Source organism: Hetaerina americana, unplaced genomic scaffold (genome assembly GCF_022747635.1).
Source record: "Hetaerina americana unplaced genomic scaffold, ioHetAmer1.1.p SCAF_1, whole genome shotgun sequence".
Classification (NCBI taxonomy): Eukaryota; Metazoa; Arthropoda; class Insecta; order Odonata; family Calopterygidae; genus Hetaerina; species Hetaerina americana.
In genome coordinates, this window is record NW_027286069.1 from 77,660,762 (window position 1) to 77,687,113 (window position 26,352).

Below are 26,352 nucleotides of genomic sequence, written 5' to 3' on the forward strand. Positions count from 1 at the left end.
GCGAGTGTGACGGCAGAGAATAGAGACCAAGTCTCAGTCCTGATCGGGGGAAAAGAGTACATTGCGCTCTATGACCCCGGGGCTCAAGTGACCATAGTAGGTCCCGAGGTGGTGAAAAGGTATAAGTCAAGACTAAAGGGGTCAATGACTCAAGTGACGATGCCAATGACGCCCATACCAGCTAAGACTTTGGGATACCTAGATGTGACGATTACTATCGATGAAAAAACGGAGAAGATGCAATGGAAAGCCGCTGATTTCCTGTCTTCTCATCAAGTGATCGTAGGAGCGGATTTGAAAAACCTCTTTTTAATTGATACGATGTCCGCGGAGAAGTGTTGGAGAGCAAAAAAGGGCCCGTGGCACCCATTTTGGAAGAAAGGGACAAGAAATGAACCACACATTTTCGCAGAATGCGCGGGTCTATCAATCCTAGAGAGTTATCAAAGCGTAAGGCTCAGCGCACTACTGAGCGAATTTAATAGAGAGGAAGTGAAACAGGGTGAGAAAAAAAACATGGAAAGTGGAGGCATCACTACGCTCACTGATGACCAGAGAAGAAGACTGAACAAGGTAGTAGAGCAAGCGATCACAGAGGGCCCGAAGTTAATGCTGCTGACAGAACACCATATTGACGTTCAAGGAGCAGAACCAATAAAACATCGGCCGAGACGAATGTCTCCTAGAATGATGGAAGTAGCTCAACAGGAACTTCAGAGGATGTTAGACGAGGGAGTAGTGGAAAGGTCGGCCTCAGCTTGGAGCAGTGCGCCAGTCATTGTCAAGAAAGCAGATGGTAGCGCGAGATTCTGTATCGATTACAGAGACCTTAATAAGGTTACAAAGAAGGATGCGTACCCTCTGCCTAATATGGATTCAATCCTTGACAAGCTAAGGAAGGCCAAGTATATATCGAAAATCGATCTCCGTTGGGCCTACAACCAGATTCTTATGGAGGAATCGTCTAAGAAATACACAGCCTTTGCTATTCCTGGCTCAGGTCTGTTCCAGTTCCGACGAATGCCATTCGGTTTGACGAACGCACCAGCAACGGTCCAACGACTAATTGATTCGTTGTTCGGGCCAGAATTCGAACCAATAATGTTCGGATATCTGGACGACATAATCATAGTCACCGAATTATTCGATGAACATCTGAAATGGGTCGAAATTGTGTTGAGAAAACTGGACCAGGCAGGGCTAGTAATCAATAAGGAGAAGAGCGAGTTTTGTTGTACCAGGGCTGCATATCTTGGATATCTGTTAGACGCAGAGGGACTTAGACCAGATCCGGAAAAGATAGCTCCAGTCGTGAATTATCCAGCACCATCTAACCTCAAACAACTAAGACGATTTCTTGGTATGATTGGATGATACGCTCGGTTCATAAAGGACGATTCGGAAATCAAGCTTCCCCTGGTCAAGTTATTGCACAAAGGTCAAGAGTGGGAATGGACATAGGAACAGCAGAAAGAGTTTGAGACATACAAAAGGGCCATTACAGAAGCCCCGGTCTTGGCAAGGCCGGACTTCTCTAAACCCTTCATTGTACAAACTGATGCGAGTAGTGAAGCAATTGGAGGTGTTCTTTCTCAAGTGAATGAGGACGGAGAACATCCAATCGTTTATGTCAGCCGAGTTCTCACATCAGCTGAGAAAAACTATACGACGACATAGAGAGAGAGTTATTAGCTATTCTATGGGCCATAAAAAAACTAAGGCCTTATTTAGAGGGCTACAAGTTCCTCGTGATCACAGACCACTCCGCACTCCAATACCTGCGAAATCTCAAGGAACCTACGGGTAGGCTCGCGAGATGGGCGCTGGAGTTGCAGCAGTTGGACTTCGAGGTGGTGCATCGTCGAGGTAAAATCCATTATTTGCCTGATGCACTATCTCGTATGTACGAGCAACTTTCTGGCGAAGAGAAGATCGCTGAAATTACGGAAGTAAAGGATGAGGACTACCAACGCAGAGTCGAGGAAGTCAGCAAATATCCGGAGAGGTATAAAAATTGGAAGGTCGAAGCGGGCCACTTGTATCGTTACAAGTACGATGAGCTGCTCGATCCAATCGCTGATTGTGAAGAGGGCTGGAAACTCGTGCTTCCAAAAGAATGTCGAGAGCGGGTCATAAGGGATGCCCATTGTGAACCTTCATCGGGCCACCTCGGAGTGGAAAAGACATTCGATCGAGTCGTACGAGATTACTATTGGAGAGGGGCCTATCACGACATTCACAACTTTGTGAGGCAATGTCAGGACTGTCAACAGTTCAAAACGTCGCAGCAAGCGCCTCAGGGACTATTGGGTAAAAGAACGGTAGAGAGACCATGGAGCGTCGTAGCAGCAGATCTCATGGAGTTTCCGCTTAGCAAAGCCAAGAACAAGTACTTAATAATCTTTCAGGACTTGTTTTCAAGATGGGTGGAGCTAAAGGCGGTCAGAGCTGCTACAGGGGCCAACGTGGTTAAAGCACTTGAGAAGCTTGTCCTATTTCGCTGGGGAACGCCGGAGTATCTCGTGACAGATAATGGAAAAGAGTTTGATAACAAATGCGTAAGAGAAGCATTGGCAGAGTATGGAATAACGCATACAACAACGCCTCCATACCATGCTCAGGCAAACCCAGTGGAAAGATCCAATCGAACGCTGAAGACGGCCATCGCGATGTTTGTAGAAAAAGACCATAGAGACTGGGATCAGCATTTACACGAACTAAGGCATGCAGTCAACACCGCGAAGCAGGCCTCGACTAAGATCTCGCCAGCCTACTTGAACTTCGGAAGGCATCCACTGCCAGTGAAGAGTTTGCGGCGCGAGCTTGAGAAGGGGGAAGGCATAGAGAGCAGATTGGATCCACAAGCGTGGAAAAAGAGGGCCGATAGGTTAGGCTTATTACGAGATTTAGTAGCCGAGAATATAGAGAAAGCTCAGAAAAAACAGGCGCAAGCGTATAATAAGGGTAGAAGAAACATCGAATTTAATGTAGGAGACCTAGTAATGCGTAGGACCCACCATCTGTCCAGTGGGATTGATAGGTTTTCAGCCAAGCTAGCCCCTAAATTTGAAGGACCAATCGCGATACTAAAAAAACTGTCTCCAACAGTTTATATCGTAGAAACGCGTTCCAATAAGCAAAACGCGAAAGTAGATATTGGCGACTTGAAAAGATATATAGCACCAAGATCCACTCGTCAAAGTGGTGAGTCCTCCGAGCGCCAAGCCCACGGAGCACACTCTCAAAAAAATTCCTTATGAATTTTGGTATTATGTAATAGGTCAGCATTGTGTGTTTGCCTCATGTTATCTTGTCTGTGTGTCAAAGTGAGCGATTTATTTTTCAATGATGTGAAAATCTCGGACATTATTGTTGTTATGGCACATAGCCCTTGAATTGTGGTGAATGAAAGTTTGCAAACGAGGTGTGATGTGTTTGAGCTGAGGACGTACTGCCTTTTATAGAGTGAATTATCTGAGCGAGTGATGCTTTTGTTGAAATTTTGTGAGAAATTCCCTTAGAATGTATGAAAGATTCATGCCAAAAGTTTGTTCATACCAAATGTATTACTTGATGTTCATAGAGAATGTGGTTAAAATTGGAAAAAGTTGTGCTATCCATTTTCTATACAATAGCTGAGGACAGAATCTCAAAACTGAGTGAACTACTGGTAGAAAGCTGTGAAATTGTGGTTATTATATTGTGTTCATAGGTTTCAGTTGCAGGCTCGTTTGTAAGCGGTCCACTCGGACGAGTGTCCGGCTTAGGGAGGGGGTATGGGACGTTGTGCTTGGCGCAGCGTCACTTGCCCAGTTCGAATACGCGCGCCCCTCTCGCGAGCCGTAGAACGGCGGGGCGCTATCTGTTGGCGCCAACAACGTATGTAAGAAAAAAGGAGAGCGGGGCGCGCCGCGCGCGGAGAGTGCCGGCCAACACGTGGTAAGGAGAGTTCGTTGTGAGACGTCCGAGAGAGAAGGTCGTGTGCTATCATCGTCGAGTCACCGACAGCCTGCGAACACCGGTGGTGCGCGTGCCAGTAACCGACCTCGCCGTGTGGGCCCCCCGCAGGCCCCGACCGGAACATCGGGAGCCAGTAGTCGACAGCGAGGCGGCCATCTTCGGCTGCAGCCGAGCGGCCACCCAACATCGTGGCCCAGCAGGCGTCGGCACTGCGCGTCATGTTTGCTTGGGAGCGCCCACACCTTTTCTTGTGATAATAAATAGTTCTTATGAAGTTTACTCGTCGGAGTCCATTTTTATGCGCCTCGTTGCGTCCCTCGTGATTTCAGCTGAAGAGCCGCTGCCCACCCCGGGGCACATAAAAGGTGAGCGGGCCCTCCCCTGGGACGAGGAGTGTGATGGGCCAGGTGACAGCCAGCGGCGTGACTCTGCGGCTAGCCATGCGGCTAGCCTGGCTCCCTCAAAACAAGTAGAGTCGCGGCCTCCCTTGTCTCGCGGTATCGGGGAAAATTTATCTATAAATTAAATACCGCGTCACAACGTAATGTAATTTTTCGTTTAATCTTGTTCATTTTTGAGAGGCAGAAAATATCTAATGATATTTTTATGATAAACCAATTCTGTAGTAAGATATTTTTCATAGCTGATCACAAATCACATCGAAATACATGAATCAGGCCTTAGCTCTTATAATCTTAGAAATAATAGCATTATCCCATGTCATGCCTGAATACTGTGATAAAATACACCACAATATTTGTGAATTTGAATATTCAAGGATAAGATACACGCGCAAAATTCTGGTTCATTATAAACAAATATCCAAAAGTCAAAAATTTTAGGGCATAAAAAAATGTCTAAGCACACGGGGAAATGAATATACAAACGGCCTTGTAAAATATTATGGCCATATTTCCTGTGAAATTATTATCAAAATTTATTGGGTATGCTTTCATCGCCTCCAAAGTATCGGAAATGCAGCAAGTGGTAGCACGGTAAGTATCTTTCGGGCTCAAGCACTACACAGTGGGGTCATTGAGAGGGTTTTCAAATAAGGACAAACGTGATCTCCCATCGAAGTGAAAAATATCAGTTCAGCCATAAACTACCTTTTATTTTTCCCCAAGAAAGAAGAAAAGATTGCCGAAATAAGACAAACAAAAAGATACTAAATCAAGGGAAACTAGAGCGGGTGGGAAGTGAATATTTGTCAAAATATCCAGAACATTTACCAGCCAAAAAAACAGTGATCAATATAACAAAAAGGGAACGCATTAAAGCTTTACTTACTTTAAACAAGAAGAATTCATTTTAGAGGAATATGTTTATTAACTATACACTTATGTGCACTATGAATAATGATAAATCCTAAATGGAAAATTTCGGGGAGACAATCCTCACTCAATGTAATTGGCTTGTAGTACTCATATTAGTGGAGTACTCATGTATTTTTAATAATAAAAGAAAAAACTATAAAATATTTTCTTAGTAATCCTTAATTTAAAATAAAGAAGATATATAAGACAAGTAAGTGCAAACAGACAAACAACATATAATAAAATACACGAGCACAGGCACATTATCAGCTATTGCAGCGTGCTAATAACATGTTACCGTCATTTTTTCGAAACATTAAGGATAGGTGTGAAATAAAACACATTGAGTCGCTGGAAAATAATACCTTTCTGAGGGTGTTGAAACGTTTATCCAAAATCTAATACAGGTATGTACCATAAAATTCAATTATTGAAAGGATCGCAGTAGCACCATAATCCCTCAAGAGTGTTATAATTGAAAAGAATAGCTGAATTTTATGAAGAAAAAAGATGTGGGCATTAAAGTCGATTATTCAAAATAGGCTAAATGTTATGAAAACAGTGACGTGTGAGGTAAAGAGAGTATGAGTTACACCAAAGTAAAAAAATATTATGCGAAAAACAAATTAACAAAAATACAAAATCAATACATGAGAAAATTATTTCTTGATCAAATACCAACTCTCTGTCAGGAAAATGCAATTTCAAATATAAAATTTCAACTTGAAATTTTAAGCAACTACCACAATGTGACTACCCTCCATACGAAGCTTCACTTCTATTAATAAACGATGATGACTGATTCACGAGTCTATATATATAGTCTCGTGAATCAATCATAATCGTATATACGATATATATTTTAAACATATAAACATATAAATATATATATATTATAAATATACATATATATATATATATATATATATATATATATATATACAGGGAAAGGAACTGGCCCCCCTGCCCTGATGTGTGAATTTTCACACGCCGTATAGGGCTTAGTACTGAGTGAATTCTACCATCACCTACTAAACCGACCTTCGGGTTGATTACTGTGTTTATGTTTGATATATATTATATATATATATATATATATATATATATATATATATATATATATATATATATATATATATATATATATATATATATATATTCCCATTCGCAAAAAATAAATAATTTATTGAAAAGAGGTGAATAAAGAAACCTCCCGGAAAAAACCCAATCTTGATTAGCCACTCTCTCTTCCAAGACAGACTACCAGACCTCTTTTTTCCGTTGAGCGCCCATCTCTCATCTCTACTTCTTTCCGCCGCCAACCCTCCTCTTCCTATCCAATGGATCCCGAAAAGAACGACAAAAGAAGAAAAATGTCCGTGCACTACGGGCGGAGAGCGCAGGAATGAGAAGGGAGCAGAGGGATCACCGCCGAGACGCTGTGTGTGTGAATGACTGTGGGTGTGGAAGGGGATGGTGGCGAGACGGGGAGAGTAGGGCGTGAGAGCGAGAAAGAGAGAGAGAGAGGGCGTCACGGAGGAACTTTTTGGCCGCGTAATGAAATGGATGCCGGTCGGAGCGGATGAGCAGGGCGAGACGAGGGAGGGTGGCGAGAGAGGGAGTTATCCAAAGATCGCGGCGGGAGGGGGACCGTAAGAGAGGCGGGGGTGTGTGGGGACTTTATATGGGTGCCGCGACACAGACACTGTGGATCGACGGCCTCTTTTCACGTCCCGAACCCCACCTCCACTCTCATGCCCGCCCGCATTTCTTTCTCCTTCCGCCGGGGTTGCCGGAAATTTGCGCGGGTCGTCCGCCCTTACCACCTCCCCTACCTCGCTCGCTAAGGGATGATTCGCCCGTGAGACGGTAACGCCCCTGGGCCCGTCCCGTGAAAAGAGGGGACGTGCTTTACTGCGGGAGGAAAGCGTAAGAGTGGGAGTTGCGGACGGTAAGAGAGTAGTTCGAAAGTCCCTCTCGTGGGATATGCATCGTATCGATACTTGTGGAGTATCGCCCTGTAACTCTGAGCCAACCATCATTTGGATGAATTATAAAATGAGTTCTTCGACATGATATATCAACTTTTCCAATTGTCATTTGAATTATTACTGTGCATTACGTGACAAATCGCAAAGATTTTTTAAAATATGCAGATACGAGTAATTTTTGTCAAATTGCATGATATGTCCAGGAAGTACATAGAACGGATAAATTGAACGCTATTAAAGCCACTAAAGCTGTCAGTAGATACCGACCATATTGAGATATATCACCTATGTTCACTAAACACACGGAAAATAGACTACATAGCGTATGGTAGGGGACATAATATCACCAGTTATCGGATGACCTTTTGAGGAGAAGCTTGTGGTGTGACATTTAGTTAAAAGGGTGAACAACTCTGAATCGAATACAAATAGAACGTCGGAATGCGAATTTTTCGATTTTCCATATAAAATGTACGTATAACTTTACCCTACAGGCACTGAGGTAGCAGGAAGGGAAGGCTTGACCAACAGATTCCGTGAGACCAATCCCACTCGGCAGAGATTATATCGGTGGTGAACGCCATTTGAAACCTTCTATCCCATTTAGGTTGGATGGCTTGCATGAAATGGGGAAGCTCAATATAGATGCATCTACTGAAACATCTACCGAAAATTATAACAGGACATTACGAGTAATATCTCAATCACTGTACAGATAACGTCCGTCTTCACTGAATATACAATCCCACGTAATAGCACTTTTACACTAAATAAAACTTTATTACCGGAAATTGGGCTGCGGTGGGGAGCGAGAGTGAGGGAAGCCTTTGTTCGGCCGGTCGTGCGTCAGGCTCACGCCAACTGCGTCAGCATGCGCAGCGCCGTCGCTGTGACTGGATCGTTCCGTCCGTGAGAGCTGTTTCACTGAAGCAACGTTTTTCATTTCGGCGAAAAACGTGTTGGAGGATTATCAAGAGCAACGCGCTACAGTGAAATTTTGTTTCCTGTTGGGGAAATCGGCCGCGAAAACTATTGTAATGCTCAAGACTGCTTATGGGTAAGCTGTCCTAAGCAAAACCAGAGTCTTCGAGTGGTTTACACGTTTTAAAAATGGTCAAATGTCAATTGAAGACCAACCCCGTTCAGACCGCCCTTCAACATCAAGAACTGATGAAAACGTCGACAAAATCAATGCCCTCATACGTGAAGACTGTCGCAGAATCATTGATCAACTCTGTGAGATGTCTGGAGTGTCATAGAGTTCAAATGAGCAGATCTTTGGCACACAGGACACTGGTTCATCCATCATGACAACGCGCCGGCTCATACCGTGATGCAGTTTTTGACAAAAACGGCATGACATCGATTGTCCACCCCCAATACTCACCGGCTTTAGCTCCCTGTGACTTCTTTTTGTTCCCCAAACTCAAAAGGGACATGAAAGGAAAGCGTTTCGTTACTGTTGAGGAGGTAAAACAAAAACCGCTAGGAAGCCTAAAGGACATCCCGATAAATGAATGTCAGAAATGTTTCGAACGATGGAAGCATCGTTTGGAGAAGTGCATAGTGGTCAATGTGGAATACTTTGAAGGTGAACAAAATTTAATGTAAATATACTGAGAACTAAAGAATCTACATCAATATCCCTGTTATTTTTGGGTCCCCTCACTCCAAAGCTCCAAGCTCACGTCCGTGCGGAATTTAAATTCGCACAAAAACCGCTTTATGAATCGTTTTCTATATCTGATATTCCGGGAATCTCTAGCAAAGGTAATGGCTCGTGGTCCTTTCGATCTCTGAGAGGGACACGTATCCTCTTCCTATCTATCCGTAGTCGAGGGCGTGCATTGCGTGGAGTTATTTTACCGTATTTCACGGAAGAAAAGATATAATATGTGTCAGAGACGGAGTAAGGTGCTCTTAATATGATGCCATCGCGTTGTGTATGGATTGGAGAGATGATAGAGAACCGGAGGGGAGGGAGAGGCAGGAGGAAAAAAGGAAGAGGAGAGATATGTGGACGATACGATTGGTAAAAAAGGGGTCACTACAGAGACGGGGAGGGAAGGAGGGGGAGGAGGGCCGCACTTAGTGCGCGTCTCTAAACCGAAGCCTTACCATTTGTGACAGCACTCGACCCAAGGCGTGAGGGACTCTTTGAGGATCGTTTTTGACGAGGTGAGTGACCCCGCTACCCTTCCTGTTTCAGCTTCACCTCTACTGCTAGTCGAGACGTTACTCTTTGGTTCTGAATGTTGGAATAAGTCATTGATAGCGTGTTTATCCACTTGCCATTCTTTTGAACGTAAAAAACACACAATATAAAACACAACAGAATACCTGGAGAATGTTCAGTGTTTCTTAAAAAAGGGGGGTTCAATAATTTCATCTGAAAAGTTTGACGGCGTCCTACAATAATCTCTTATACCATTTGCATTGAACACCAGTGGTTGATTTGATTATGGGTGACATTTGATAGCCCAGGTGCAGCTATATGGCCAAGGAAAAAATAAAATGTACATGAATAGATACGAAGCGATAACAATATCTGCACAACAATTTAAATCTAGAAGGGTTCATACAAGCCAGAGAAATCGCTGGCTGGCACTAAGACTGCCTTATCACCAAGAAAATAGATAAGTAAATAAATCGGAAGATTATCGAGACGCGCTTTTGTGATTGCGATTACAAAAAGCATAACAAGAATGAACATTTGAAAGACTGAAATTTTCCTTCGATGTCTATATGATCCGAACTTTGAATGGACATATAAAGCAAGTAATGAGAATATATACTATAGAAGAGCAAAAGAAAAGACAATATGAAGAACACTACCGCAGAGAACTGGATAGATTGAACATATCTTGAGGCACGACGGATTAGTTACAAACATTACAGATGGACACATCGTAGGGAAAATCCCTCGAGGAAGGCCAAGAGACAAGTGGGGAGTGCAAATTAAAATGGACATAAAAGAGGAAAGCTACGAAATCGATCACGGAATCAACACTAAATAGAGAAAAATAAATAGCTGCAGTAAACCAAACTTAGAATTCATTTATTGATGATAGGCCATATGGCATTTAAAATATGTTCTAGATATGAGTAGCTTATACCAATCTGTTTTTCATCTTTGAATAGAAATTTAAAACTATTTTAACAAATTAGTTTTATCTGTTGGTCACAAATGATAAATCATTTAAATTTCTTTCATGTTGTAGATATACTACCGAATATAGCTGAATGAATGTGCAAAGGCTACGAAAATAATTATTATAACGACTAATTTGGATCAATTGTTAGTTCCTATGGTTGGAAAAGTTATTAGCCTCTTTTAATCATTTAAACTGAATAACAAATGAAAACTTCCTCTAATGATTGCGTGCAAACCCAATGCGATGGTCAATTCAATGCGTGATTTTACGTACAAACGCTAAAGATTGCCTTTCAATAAATATTATTATAATAGGATTACCCCGTAAAAACAGTTAATATTGTTGGTTAAAACTGGTGTTCGCAGTATTTTATGGTTTAAAGGAATACAAAATGGAAAACTAATATAATGAGCAAGGCATTTCGAGGGAATAAAATTGATAAGAGGGATGAATTCACACCGGAACAAAGGGGGTTGAAATAAAATGACTTGATCATTTCTTTCTTAGCTCGTGGAAGAACAATGCCAACTACGCAGTTGATCTTAGCAATTACGAGTATAATTTTCACGGGGAGATGAAGGGAAAAATATGAGTTTTGTTTGGAGGGGTTAGAAATTAGGAATAGATGTGACAAGGTAGACACCAGAACGTTGATAGAATCTCTCAATGATGCCAGGTCCATATCGAATATGGAAAGACACGCATTTGAATATGAAATCTGGAAGAGGTTTCAAGCCGAATCCCACACTTTCTCACATTCTTAATCATCAGTATCTCATGCTAAAGGTTGGTTGTAGCAGACCACCATTCTTCCATGGCGTTCCTTCTAATAGCCTTTTTTTACTTGGCCTTGTCTTCCTCGGATGGACTCATGGGGTATCCACCTTCATTGTCATTCTGCTATATTCCAAAGATATTCATATTACCTCAAGGTGTTGCTAATCTTATTTGTCCGTATGCTATTCAACATCCGTATCCAGCAACAGATTTTAAAGGGATGTATTTTTTGTTGATCTGCTTTTCTAATTATCCATGTTTGTGATTCATGAATATCATACAAATACTTGAAGAAAAGTCTTTCTTGTTTGTAAACATATTTTTTTGAACATTAAGCAGAAATTGTTTCGTGGAAAACATCTACTTAGCTCTGATTAAAACCCAGTTTGTCATCGTTCAAGCTCCTTCCATACCATTCTCTGCTACTTCAGAGAAAATTGAAAAATACCAAAATATCTAAATAAGCGACAGGTAAAATGGATAATTATTTTATCCTCGTGGAAAAAAATGAATATGCTTCATTGCAAGGATAGCATGGAAGTAATAGCAGTAGAGCATCCATACACCTGAAGGGATCGTTAAACCATAATTGACCAAATATTTCAAGGACATGGCATAGATGTAAACATGAAAAATCGCTAAAGTGGAAGAGGAAAGATTTAGGCAAATGTTGCATTAATGGGAGGATAATTTGAATATGAGTATTATTCTTGATAAATGACGGATTATTTACAAGTGGCGAGCCTTGAAATCCGTTGGTCTTTCATTGGGAAAGAGGGGATTGTTTCATCCTTTCGCTTCCGAAGACGCCACTCACCTTGCTTCTCCCGCCCAGACTCCTGCCGCAGGACAATCGTCCGGCTGTCCTCCCGCCTCCAAGTCACTGACGGCGGCGGCACCCCGGTGGCCTTACAGCGCAGACGGACGGAGCCGCCCTCCAAGGCCACGCCGTCCTCTCCCGACGATTCCTCATTGAGGATGTCCGGTGGGATGACCACCTCCAGGTTGCCCATCTGCGGTGCGAGAGAGAAGGGAAAAAATTAAAAAATCAATTCGCATGGGTCATGAATCTGCACAAATGACATCGAACCATTACTCGCATGCGAATACGTGTACATCGCCAGAGAATTGTAGGAGTAGTTATAGGAGAAAGAGCTTAGCGTCGAATCTAGTATATCTCTTACGAGTTGCATGTCACTACTAATTTGAAGGAATAGCACCAAGTCATCCAGTTTGTAACAGACGAGCGCTGCTGCGCGAAAATTACAAAATATGGCAATAATTGAAAGTGCCAGAAAAATATGAAACGCTGCTGGAGTTATGACTCGACAAATATTTAGAGCATCAAGTACAAGTAGAGGGAATATTCTTACCTTCGAAAGAGCAAAGTTAATAAATGTGAGAGTAATCTCTTTCAAGTCACCGCGGACTTTCCCTAAGTTCTGTAGTGTGGAAGGGCGCCAAGCATTGCATACGAGTTGGCTCGGATGTTTCCTCGCACCAAATACTTTTCGGAATCTTGAACCATGTGGCACTACATTAAGATAGTGCATCAAGAGACAAGGAATGCTGATATAATAACTGAGATATCCCATTTATATTACATTTGCAAACATTCATCATTTTTTACTATTTCTTCTCTTAGCTCTTTGAATGTATAATCGAATATCTTAAATAGAAACATCAAAAACGTATAAGATCTTACATTCATAATTTTTCATTACAATCAATATAAAATGCCCTATTACATGCCTCTAAATATAGGTAAATGTATTTTTTGGTTTTCCCCGATGTGTATAAACCCATTAATGATTATGTATTATTCAACACGTAAGAGCATTACATAATAATTAATTTAAAATACTATCAATTTATTAAAAAAATTAAGTTTTTTTTCCTTATATATAATTAATTGATTTTGAAATTATATCATTAGCAAGTTTTAACAGTCAAACTTATTTTTTTTCTATTAGATGAATAATAGAAATATTCAACGAAAATTACCAGAAAATGTTTTTCCTAAGCATAAGCAATAGGTTCATGGTTAGGGTGATACTACAAGCCACGGCTCGTCCTGATACAACCCATCAAACGCATATTCATTTCAATGACATGAAACGCTAGAATATACTCTTGGAAATCATTATCAACCAGTTTTGAGGCCAGTTGATAATTACTGCCAATAAACTTTTTCGACGGAATTCGGATTTGATTAATCAAATTCTGTTTGAATTCTCTCTGGGCAATTAGTTTAACCTTGATCATGGATATTTATATATACATACATATACATATGTATAAATAAATAAATAAATAAATAAATAAAGAAATAAATAAATAAATATATATATATATATATATATATATATATATATATATATATATGTTTTCCTAAGCATAAGCAATAGGTTCATGGTTAGGGTGATACTACAAGCCACGGCTTGTAGTATCTATATATATATATATATATATATATATATATATATATATATATATATATATATAGTATCTATATATATATTATATATATATATATATACATATACATATATATATATATATATATATATACTATATATATATATACTAGCTGAATACCCGGCTTTGCACGGGTTAGGGAGAGAACAATAATATAAATATACTACATAAATAAAAACAACAAATTATAAAGTACAATAATACACTACTTCACACAAATTTAAGAATCTTTTTTATTTAACACCTGTTTATAAACTACATTTTTTGTTTCATATCCAGGAGAAAGAATATATAAATTTTTAGGCGAACCTACTCTGGAGCAAGCAACATAAAGTTGCCCGTGGCTAAAACATGGCGATCTTAGATCAACACCACAAAACTTTAAAGACTGTCCCTGTGATTTATTAATGGTAATGGAAAAAGCTAGCCGGACTGGAAACTGTAATCTTTTAAAGTTGAAGGGAAGATCAGTTGGGATTAGAGGTATCCGTGGAATAAAAATTATTTCACCTTTTCCTTTTCCAGTTAAAATGACTGCCTGGATTATATTTTTCATTAATTTTGTCGCACACAATCGTGTCCCATTGCAGAGTTTTGGTGGATCTAAATTTCGCAATAAAATGATTGGAGATCCTACTTTAAGTATAAGGCGATGTTGTGGCAATCCAGCTGGATCAAGTGAATTTAGGAATTCCGTTGGATAATTGACGGCTTCGTCAGCATCCACTACGGTATCAACCGATTTATATTCAATCACGTCTCCTGGCAGCATGGCTAGTATCTCCTTGTTAATTACATTAACATCATCGTTCTTAGGAGCAAGAATGGCTCTTTCTCGCAGCCATTCTAAATTTTTATAATTTTGATTAACGTTAGGATAGACTTCTTGTATCATATCCCGGACAGTTTTCACCGATACTCATAAATCTGATGACAATTTTATCATACCAGATGCTTCAATAACTAATCTATCTTCTCCAATCTCCAAAAGTTTATTTGCAAAATTTTGAGCATTCCCATCTCTTAAGAGGATTTGCATGTTTTGTTTAAGGCTAATTTCTTGGACATGATTCCATAGAACAGAATGTTTTAAACAGGCATAAATTTCATCGGCTGGAGTCGATTTTGGAATGACAGGCAGAGTTTGACGGAAGTCTCCACACAGGAGTACCAGAGCTCCTCCCATTAAACTGCAGTTTCCTCTAAGATCTTGAAGTGTTGCGTTGAGGGCCTCAAGAGATTTTTTAATAGCCATCGAACACTCATCCCATACTATCAATTTACATTCTATAAGAACTTGTGCCTGGCCGCTTGTTTTATTTATATGACATGTGGGATTTTCTTGTCGGGAAATATTAAGTGGCAACTTAAGCGCAGAGTTCTTCCTCCTTCCATTAATGTCGCTGCAATACCTGAAGATGCAACGGCTAGAGCAATGTCTCCATGAACCCTGATTTCAGCGAGAACTAAATTAATTAAAAATGTTTTTCCCGTGCCACCAGCAGCATCAAGAAAAATGATACCTCCTTCTTGTTTATCTACTTGATCCATTATTGTTTCGTACGCGAATTTCTGATCTTCATTAAGAAGTGGCTTTTTATCCGCGATGTATGCTTCTAAGTCTAAGACATTGTAGCTAGTTTCACGTATATAATCTGGATAAAATACACCCTGTTGATCTTGTACAGGTGCAAAAAGATCGAGTTCCACTAAAGTCTTGTTAACCATGGTGATACACTTTTCCTCCAAAATAATCAGTTTTATTAAAAATGTCGGAGTTAAACGTAATATCCAATGTAGGATTTTCACTTCGAACTTTATCCAGTATATCCTCACTCAGTGATTCTTTATATTTTTCCCGTATTGTTTTTGGGTTAGATGGATTACAGGAGGTTATTATGATGGCAAACAAAATTCGGATTTGTCCTGGAAGAGAAATCAAACTGGCCTCTCGCAGTGAGTCATCCCAGTGTTGATCTCCTTCTAGCAACCCTAAATTCTGGCAAGCTTCTCTGAATGTCTCACATATTTCTACGTTTACCGTTCTTAATTCGGCAAATGAGCGAGGTCCTCTAATGGTATGTAGAAGCATTCTTAAAAAATAACATTCGGCGTTGTTAGGATGGACTGTGTAGACTCGGCCCAATGCGTCACATGAATAAATATTATTCTCAGGATCAAAGTTGCCCATTTTTCTTCTACAAAAGACTTTCCTTGATGTATTCCACGTATAATATCTCGGCAATTCTGAATACAATAGTGTTCTTGCAAAAGTATCCTGCTGGCATAGTTGGAAAAATGCTGTTTCTATGACAGCAAAAAGTAAACAAATTACATACATACAAACAAACACTCTCCTTTATATATATAGATATACATATATATATATATACATATATATACATATATATATACACATATATATATATATATATATATATATATATATATATACATATATATATACATATATATATATATATACATACATACATACATATATATATATATATATATAAAATATATAAACACACACACGTACACACCCAGTTCACGGGAGTATAAAACCTTGCTGTCAGAAGTTGAATGCACACTAGGAGGTGTTGATGACTTGCGTCGTAAAAATGAGTAAGCGCCAGGCAAGAATACATAAATAACTATGGGTGTTCCACGCCCTCGTTTATTGATTTACACGCTATTGTGTGGATAAAATAATGATTGATTTTTGAGTAAGTTAAGTTGAGTGCAGATATAATAATTATTAAAATATCAGTTTTCAGATGTTTTTCTTTTTAAGCACTACTTTTAATTCATACTTCATTGATAAAGTTTTATAAAAGTGACTGACTTGTTTTGATTAGGGAAAATTAACTTTGAAAGAGATATTCCCTTTATCACACGAAATAGGTGAAATCATCAAGGCAGTGTTCTTGGGCCATTACTCTTCCTAATTTATGTAAACAATCTTCCAAATAATTAACATTCCCAAGTAAGACTCTTTGCTGATGATTGCTTTATATACAGGCGGATAGATCATGCAAATGATCGCGTAATTCTACAAAATAACATCGATCCCCTCTGTGAATGTGTTACAAATAATAATATGGGCATTAATGTAAGTAAGAGGTAAAAATATAAATTTTTCAAATAAGAGAATGCACAAAAGGATATCTACACCCTTTTGGAGAAAGAATCCCATGTAGCAGTCATTACAAATATTTAGGCGTTTACTTAAATAGGGCTCTTGTGTGGGGAGTCCAAGTAGATAATGTGACACGGAAGGCATTTAAAGTACTTCATTGGGTATGAGAAATTAAAAAGGAAGCAGCGTAGCCACAAAAGAAAAAGCATATGAGGTACTGGTTAGCCCTACCCCAGAATACTCGTCCATAGTATGGGATCCATATGAGGTGGGACATATTGAAAAGATAGAAAAAGTTTAAAGAAAGTCAGAATGATGTGTACTTAGAAGGTATAAAAGGACAGATAGTGGTAGGGAAAACCCACAATTTATGGGAGAAAACGATCACAGTTTGTAAGTACAAATAAGAACGCAAAAAACAAATAAAGAACAAAAAAGAAAAAATACACTTTTTTAAAACAAAACTATTATTGATTGGAACCAGCTGCCTGGTGGTTGGTTTGAGCCCTTTCCATCCAATTTTAGGAAGTTTAAGAATAAGTGTAGAGCAGGTACTGGGTGATAAACTGGATTGATTAGTGGTTATTATACTATTATACTTATTAAAACATTGTTTTTACGTGATACGGATGGCGTGAGAAGTTGCACTGCAAAAGTGAATGATATGTTAACGGTGCGTGATTTTGAACGGTATATGAAATTGAAGAGTGCGTGATTATGGATGGAGTGTAGCGATTGAAGAAGTTGTAGGTATGGTGTAAACCTAGCCCTTGTGTGATGGTAAAGGTGTGGTTGGTAATCTTTCAGTGTCATTGTATATGAGAACATTTTGTCTTGTATATGTCCTTCTTGCGTATGTACGTGTGTACATTGTATGAGTGGCCGTTGACCAGACTTGACCGTTGCCACCAGGACAATTGCCTAATTGCAACGAGATTTATATAATAATAATATATTATACATCAATGATTTTTATTGCGCGAGAAGTTCTGTATTGATTATTACGTTATTTTTCCCTTACACAGTTTGCAGTGATTTTTGCTATTAGTCGCAGACTAAAGTATGCGTCCTTCGGAATGGATCGGTTTTACGAGAGTCTCGGGAAAAAATCGCTTTTTTTTGTCTCTTACTACCAATGCAGGAACCCAGGAGGTGTACCAAGTAGGTCATCTGAAGGACTTAATAATCCTCAATCCCATTACTGCGAATCCATTAATACCCAATGGTCTTCCCTCTAAATCTACAACCTCCTTTTCCGGCTATCTCCATCCGAACATCCCCTTGTGCTATCTGTCTCCTCGCCTCCCCAGAACTAAACTCCACATCCCAGTCCATCGGTACCTAACCAGCATCGCGCCACCATGATACCAGAACCGAGCCATCTCATCTCGGCGGGAGAGCAGCGGGGCGGGTGTCTCCTTGGTTCTCTCTTCCTCTCCCCTCCTTCGAGCCCTTTGCCGGTGGGGTAAGGGGCGTGAAGAAGCTTCGGAGAGAAGCCAAGGATTGGGAAATGTCTCATTGGGAGGCGAGTGGCGTGCGATACCGATAAACGGACAAATCTGTCTTTTAACCCTATCTTCCCCCTCTTCCCCTTCCCTCTCCAACTCCATCACTCCTCCACTAAAGTGAATTCCGATTCTGTTATGAGCGATATTGAGAAAATATCGATGCAATAACTTACTTATCGATAATATTAAAACAATATTGGCAAAAATGAGCATAGTTGTCCGTCGCCTCCCCTAATAATTACTACCACTGAACCATTAAAATACCGAACTTTTCTTGCCTATTCTAGATCGAGAACTGGCCATTTTCAATCAGTACACTTTGAAAGAAGGTATTTAAAACTTCCTTTAATATTGAAAATAGGTGTTATAATCGCTGATTAAGCAGAAGGTTGAGTTTAACCACGATTAAGCCCAAAACTTGTATGGCCATTAGTTAAGCGGAAAACCGAAGGTAAAACTCAATGACTGACAGACGGTGTTGAATAGATACAATGTTCACATTCTGTAATGATCAATCTTATTTGTATATAAAGTCGAATTTTCGGTAACTCTACGTATAATTGACGTTCATCGCAACTAACAATTGGCTTGAACGAGAAATCGCAAAACTGGCCTCAATCTATTAATATATTCGAGGCTGTGAAAACTGCTACGGATTCAAAGTGATCCTCACCGGTAAAAAAATTAATGATGCGAAACATAATTCTTTCGATGTTTTCCATGAGCCTCATGAAATGATAAACTACAGCTCACGCTTTCATACTTTGAAGTCACTCCGCCGGAAATTTTCAAAGCCATAAATGTAGTCGAAGTCCTAAATTTTTGCAAGTTTCGCGAGTGCGCTCAAACTTGCAGCTCAAACGGGCAGAGTCAATGTTCCGTCACTCATTCTTCCTATGGGAAAATATCGTACTTTTCGATACATCGATGTCTCAGTACTGCCACGATAACTCTAGATTCCCAGGTAGGCGATATCAGGGTCCCACTCTCCTTTCATATCCTTCGACCCTGCTCGACCCCCACCTTCCTCCACGGTAGAGCCGTCTGTGGAGGATTAGGGCCGCTTAGGGTTGCCCCCCTCCTCTCCCTCATTCAACCTCATGCTCCAACACCCGCTCACCTCCACCCACCACACGCACTTACGTACGCGCACCATTGTGGTCACATACGAGCGGGTGTTTCTGCTTTCCTCTTCCAACTTCTCTCCTCCCTTTCACTCTCTACTCGAAACCCTTTTCTTCCGACCACCTTCGCAACCACTTTTCCCGACCCGTGCTCTCCGAGGAGTCATCATTCCTTCTTATTTCAGATTTACTATTCCGATCCTCCCCTTGACATCTTACCAAAATTACAAACCACAATATGGTATTTGGTTGAATCGCCATACAAGATCAGAGAGAAAGACGGAGAGATCTTAGAGTAGAAAATTCAACTTCTGTACGACACAAAATCTCTCGTATACCTCTATGTTCAGTGTCATATGCGGATAATTGCGTATGTTTGGAGAGTCCCTGGCATGAACTCTAATGGTGGCTATCGGGACATAATGTGCATGCATATGTGAATAAATATACACACTATTCCTTTTATACTCTCACCCAATCGTCACAAGGACGACATATCTTTCATTACCCAGCGTTTTTTTGATGGTTGATTTCCTAGCTTACTTTCATCGTGTGAAATTTGCTTCTGAGAAAATCCCTTCGGTCTTTCCTTTAAGAACGAACGTAGATAGCCAATTTTATAGTTTTGACGTTTAGTATATTCTATATAAGATATGCCCAATACATAATTTGACTTTACTACAAATACCTATATTTATCGACACGTATGATACATTTTTTATTAAATCATGGAATGTATAGTCATCACAATGAGAGCACCTTTTATTTTATTACTAAGGACATGTTATGTTTCTTTCGTTTATTTTTTGTTTAGTTTCCCAGGTCATATAGGCGGAAGATGAGTGGTGCACCTACATTTTATTCTGGTCTACAACGGCGGTAGTTAAGCTTCTTACTTTTCAAAATTGAGAAGAAACTTCATTTATTTTGAGAATAACAGGCTCATACGAACTTTCAGACCCGGAGATCCAGATAAAGGCCAAATAGGGGTGCATGACAGTTATTTCCTTAATCGGTGATCACTCGGCCATTATGCTTGAACCCCATCCAATTGCTTTGCCCATAATATCATTAATTTAATATCTGCTGTTAGGATAACTAATACCATAAAACAACTCTCACAGCCGGGTTCATCATAATTTCCGATCATGAAGTTAGAGGAGTGTTCCACTGGTTGATTTATAATGTGGACTCAATGCAGCTGGAATGGCCCATTATTCTAAGATTTAGTGCAGCGGTTCATGTTTGTAATTTCGCTTCATGATTTAATTGATTTTCAAAATTATTTATTTGACCCTTTATAGGATCTAATTAGAGGGTGTTTCAATAGTGCATTGACCTATAGACCTACACAAACTACTGTAAAGAGGAAAATGCTAGCACATAATTAACTCCAATAGTTCAGCAATTCGAAGCTCATATGATTACTTCTATCCTCAATCATTCACATTATTCTTTTTTTAAATATTATTCTATTATCACTAGTTACCCTTTTTATATCTTTCTTAATTTTATTCTCCAGATCAGTTACTCAGAAATCTAGTCATTTGAACTTGCAGGGCAAAAAATTTCAGATGAAAGAATTCTTGTAGAATTCAGGAAAAAAAAGCAATTTTAACATTTTCCAAAAAGGTTAATGCGATTGGCAAGAGGCCATGAAGCGATTATCCTGATCGCCAAAATATTAATGATATATTAACTTTACTTTAAGCGCAATTTTACGATGATTATGCAGCATTAAAACAACGAAGTGTCTTGATACGTTCTCAAATATTTTCTGGATAACTCAGAGCATTTTTCATTTTTATCAGCAATTTTCAAAATCTAGAATATATGTTCACCTATGTATTGCAATTTAACAAAGTCAATATTGCGCATTTGAGACAGAATCAAATCTTCTCGCCCATAATATTTCCTCCAGCTACAATATTTTCATTATTAATCATGCACGCTCATGAAGTACGAGATTAATGCTACTCTACTAATACTTGAATCATTCACAACACTGTTCATAACCAATGAGTGCCCTCAAGTAATTTAAAAAAAATCAAACGTGTCTCCGAAACAGTACATTTTTGGGCTTACCTGGGCTCTTACATCCTTCCTTATTACCACACCCCGGGGAAGAATGAAATTTCGGTGCGAGTGGAGGGAAGGAAGGGTACCGGCCACGGCATTCCACCTCCCCGCTCCCTTCCACGCTACCGTTGCGTCACCTTTCACGCCTCCCCCCCTCGCCACCAATCCCCTCCCCACGTACACACGCACGAACACCCAATTCCTCGCATTCCTCTCCTCTTGCCACCTCCCTTAACCCTGATTCCCCAACGGCTTCCCCCCACACCCCGTCGTTCCCTTTCTCACTCACCCACCCCACCTCACACCGAACAATCCTGCCCTAAGGATCACTTACTAAGGGCCAAAGGCACTTTGGGGGTCGCCACGCCTACGACCCCTCTCGCAGTTAACCTTACTCCCGGGATGGAAGCGGGAGAGTTGGAGGGCCATAGAGGAGGAGAGAGAGGGAGGGAGAGAGCGAGACTGTGACAGCGTAACCAAGATGGGTGGGTAGGTCGGTGGGGGATAGGGAAGGGTACGTGGGTGAGTGAGGGAGGTAGGGCGAAGGAGATGGTGGACAATCCTTCCGCCAGCGCCAGACTCAAAAGGGGCCTGAGTAGGAAAGCGAATAGAATTTCCTCCGAGGGGCCGATATCTGTTTCAAATGAAGTCTTTCAGGCAGCGTGGAATAGACGGTGTGACAGGGTTGCGGGACGGTGTGGGAAAGGGGGGCGTGTGTGTGAGAGGAGGGGGGTTGCACAGGGAAAAGGGGCCACGAGAAGCGGGGAGAAAGAGAGAAAGGGATAAAATTCTCCTTCCGAGGTTTTGGAAAGAACCTGCCATTTTTATTTCCTAGTGGTGGAGTGGTTCGAGAAAAAAATGTCTTGCACTCAATAGGTTTGGTTATTTTAATGCGTGATCGGATGGAATTCGTTCAAATCTCCCGTTTCTTCGGAAATTATAAGAATAGTGGCGGGAGTTACTAAGATGCAAGTGAGTGAGCAAAAGATGCGGCCGATATACGCGAAATGGCAACAATTCTTGAAATACCTATTGGAATTAAAAAGGAGTTTTCGCTTGAATCCCTGGTTGCATTCAAGCTATTGTAAAATGCTTCATCCAAGTAATACATTTCATTGCATAGACGTAAAATCCAAAAAAAATTAATTTATAAGGACAACTGACATATATCAATTCGTTAATTTACGCAAAGATTGATTGAGTAGTAGTGGTTTTTAGGGGAGGCGACCGACAGCTAAGGTCATTTGCGCCATAGGGGATGGACAGAAAAGGGTGGAGAGAAACCCGGCGTTCAGCCTACTCTTTACGAAAGGCGCCAAGGGATTCTCAGTTTAACGTCCCATCTGACGGATGGCGTACTCACTCAAAGTGCCCTCCACAAAGCACCTCAATTAGGGATCGAGATACCGCTGAAAAATATTCAACACCGCCGGGATTTGAACCCGCGCCCTCAGGGTGGGAAGCCAGTACATTAGCCCCCGCACCATTTCGATCCCCAAGACTGATTGATTTTGATGACTGTTTCATTGAAACAAATGAAAATAATTTTATTGATTGCTAAAACTCAAATGGGTACTAGGTAAAGGCAGTGGATATATTATTTAAAAGTTTGTCAATAATGATCATGAAATAAATAATGATAAAAAACCATGGACTAACTTTTCGCAGCAGTAGTGACAGTGATGAGATGTATTACTTTTCCTCTAGTTACCCGGTGATCAAGCCACCCTCTCAACATCTATTTCGGAGGCTGTGCTCCAACCCGACCGTTGAATTATCAGACATGAGGCTTATCGACATGCGACCTCATTGCTAACAAATTGATATCCAGCTTATCCAAGCGAAATTGTCCTAAAGTGAAACACCATTCATTACCTGGAAGTAAAAGTTTTTGTGGCCCAATATTTCTGGGGAAATATGGAAATCATAATCGTCGCAGGTAATTAATCTTTCGCTAAACTTTATTTTATTCATTTTTAAATCACCATTTGAGGGTACAAGTATGCATGACATATTACAACTCAAAAGTAATGAATGTTAGCTATGCAAGAGTGAGAAACTTTCACCTTTTGCAATGCAGTGGCTGGAATAGATTTCCCTCAATTTTCACGGTTAAATGCCGCGTACATAAATTGCAGAAATTTCTCCGGCCCTAACCGCAGGATTTTCGAATCTCCCGGCGATATTTATACGCGACCAATTCTCCAACAGCCCCCTCACCCCCTCTTCTGCCACACTCAGGGCCAGATTACTACATACATGCGATTCTTCCCCCTGTTCCAAACCCTCACTCACCCTCCCTCCCCCCGGTTTAGCTCCGACGTTTGCCCTCCCCCATCCACCTTGTTGTCGCCGCATTCCTGTCCCGTCCTCTCCTCTCTCTCCTTCGCCCTCGTCCCGTCCCCCACAGATCCCATTTCCGTCCACCCCTCTCTCCACACTCCGCATCTAGGAGATCCCCTCGACCAAAAGCTTCGTGCGAAATTCCCTCCTCCAAGTCAACCACACGGTCTCCCCCGCGCGCACTTCCGCTCCACATTCGAAATGGGGGAAGAGAGAGAGAGGGGGCTAATTAAAAATTCCTCCGTCACGACGGATTCGCCGCCGTTGCCCCCACCACGAAAGGAGCAAGGAACACGATGTTGATGCAGCTTTAAATCCTCTTAGAATTGGAAAGCCAAGAAAAAGCGATACAGTTATGTAAATGCGACCGGGATGAAGTGCGAGAGACGGAGGGGAGGACGTTTAGTTGGTTCAAATGATGAAGGAAAAATTGGAAAATTTGAATAGTTTATGGATTCAGTAAAGCCCATCTTTGCTTTACGAAAAGAATAGGTATCGATTTTCTGTTTGAATCTGCTTTTGGGTTTATTCCGAATGGCCTCCACTGGTTTTTGAGAAGAAAAGACAAGAAAGTCCTGCATGGAATATAACAAATTATTTATTTTGCATTTTTACCTGTATAGTTGGCTTACTCCTTGTGATAAAAAATTAATAAAATCTAATGTTAATTATAGTAATTGGGAAGAAATATTAATAATAATTATTCCACAAAAGTATTTTATGCTAGGGAAAAATTATATATTTTTTCTTAAGTACAAAACGTATTTCAATTAATGAAAATTATTTTTTTAGTCTATGTGAGAAAGTGGTGAAATATCTAACTAACTTCTTAACGAAATAGCTAACTTCTTTTAATTAATTAAATTTTGTTGTCCCCGGCGTAACCATATGGAATTTGCATTACATATTGAAATGAAATGAAATTATTGACCTTTTAATTCCACACACTTTTGGTGTGGAATTACAAAGTGTATGGAATTACAAAGTCAAAAATTTCATTTCATTTAAATATCTTTGAATTGAGCATGTTTTATGTTTTAAAAATCCAGTCCCGAGAGGTTGAAACTATTTAATAGCCTACATCGATTCCTTTTTCTTGTATTGCCTTTTTCTTTTACTTTAAAAAATTAACTTATCAATGACTCCATTTCTCATTATGAAGTATTTAAAGGATAATTATTTAGTCCTTATCGTTCTAATGAGCATGGCAACACTCTCCACATTTCGGATGCCGACCTTTCTGAACGTGTCAGCTGTTCGTGGCATAATTATGATAAGGCTTTCATAGCCACTTGTGTATCGGGTTCGTTAAACGTCCAGAGATTATTTAAGCTACTCCATTACCTCTTTTTATGCTTCATGACCTAATGATAACCCTAAGTTTTCCTTTGATTTCATAGGATATACATAACCACTGAAATTGCAAAGAGCCTCAGGCAAAATGATAATCAAGTGCAACAAAGAATTTAAAGAGTGATTGAAGACTCTCAAAAGTGATTATTATTATTTCATAATAATTATATTTAACATATTTGATTGTATCATATACCTCGGGGATTTTAAAATAATCTTTACATCGTTAACAAAATCAATGCACACGTGACAATATCTGAATCCTAGAAAAAGCTGTTTCGCATGAAAAGGAGTATGTTAATCAAATATATCGTATTACCATTTTTGTATTAAATTTTGGTCAAAAAAATGCTAGATATTTAAGCAAAATATGTGCGCACACACACACACACACACACACACACACACACACACACACACACACACACACACACACATATATATATATATATATATATATATATATATATATATATATATATATATATATATATATATATATGCATAAATTACAAATTAAAAAATATTCTTGTCAACCCAATCAGTAACAAGGTTTTGATCAATAGTTATGATAGCATAATTTGCGGTTTTCCCTTTTTTCGTATTCAGAGACCTGAAAATGAAACGTTTCTTTATAGCTTTCGTATTTGCATATCCTTTCGGGACCTTACATTTATGGCTTCCGAAGTGCCATGATACAACTAATGAAAAACACTGATATTATGAATGACTTTAGTTTAATTCAGTTTAGTAATTATCTTGGAAGGGAGATAATAAAATGAAAGAAAAATACAATATTTGACATTTTCATAGATTCAACTTATAAAAATAGACCGTTATTATCACAGGAAGTATGCTGTTTTTACCTCGACTTATTTAATTCTAAGAAAATAATACGTGAAAGGGAAAACTATATGGAAAGAAATTTTTTCTTTCAGTTTTCCATGAAATTATCATAACTGGCTATTCGCGACATTTCGCCAACAAATTAATCAAATGGAGAAATACTACTTTAATAATATTTGGGAGTCTAATATAATGTTCTGCCAAAATAACTTGAAGAACTTAATAAATTTTGGTCAACGGAGAAAAAGCTTTTTTCACGGAATTTAATGTTAAATACGTA

At 39.7% G+C, this 26,352-nt stretch overlaps 1 protein-coding gene across 3 annotated transcripts in view; it reads right to left on the bottom strand.

The window, feature by feature from the left end:
- Positions 1-26,352, bottom strand: part of LOC139693703 (lachesin-like) — a 702,929-nt gene that overhangs the window by 153,829 nt on the left and 522,748 nt on the right. For all 3 annotated transcript variants that reach the window (XM_071591961.1, XM_071591968.1, XM_071591976.1), the window contains one exon: positions 12,017-12,212. In XM_071591961.1, coding sequence (XP_071448062.1) covers positions 12,017-12,212 — 196 coding nt within the window. The remainder of the gene's footprint in view (positions 1-12,016; positions 12,213-26,352) is intronic.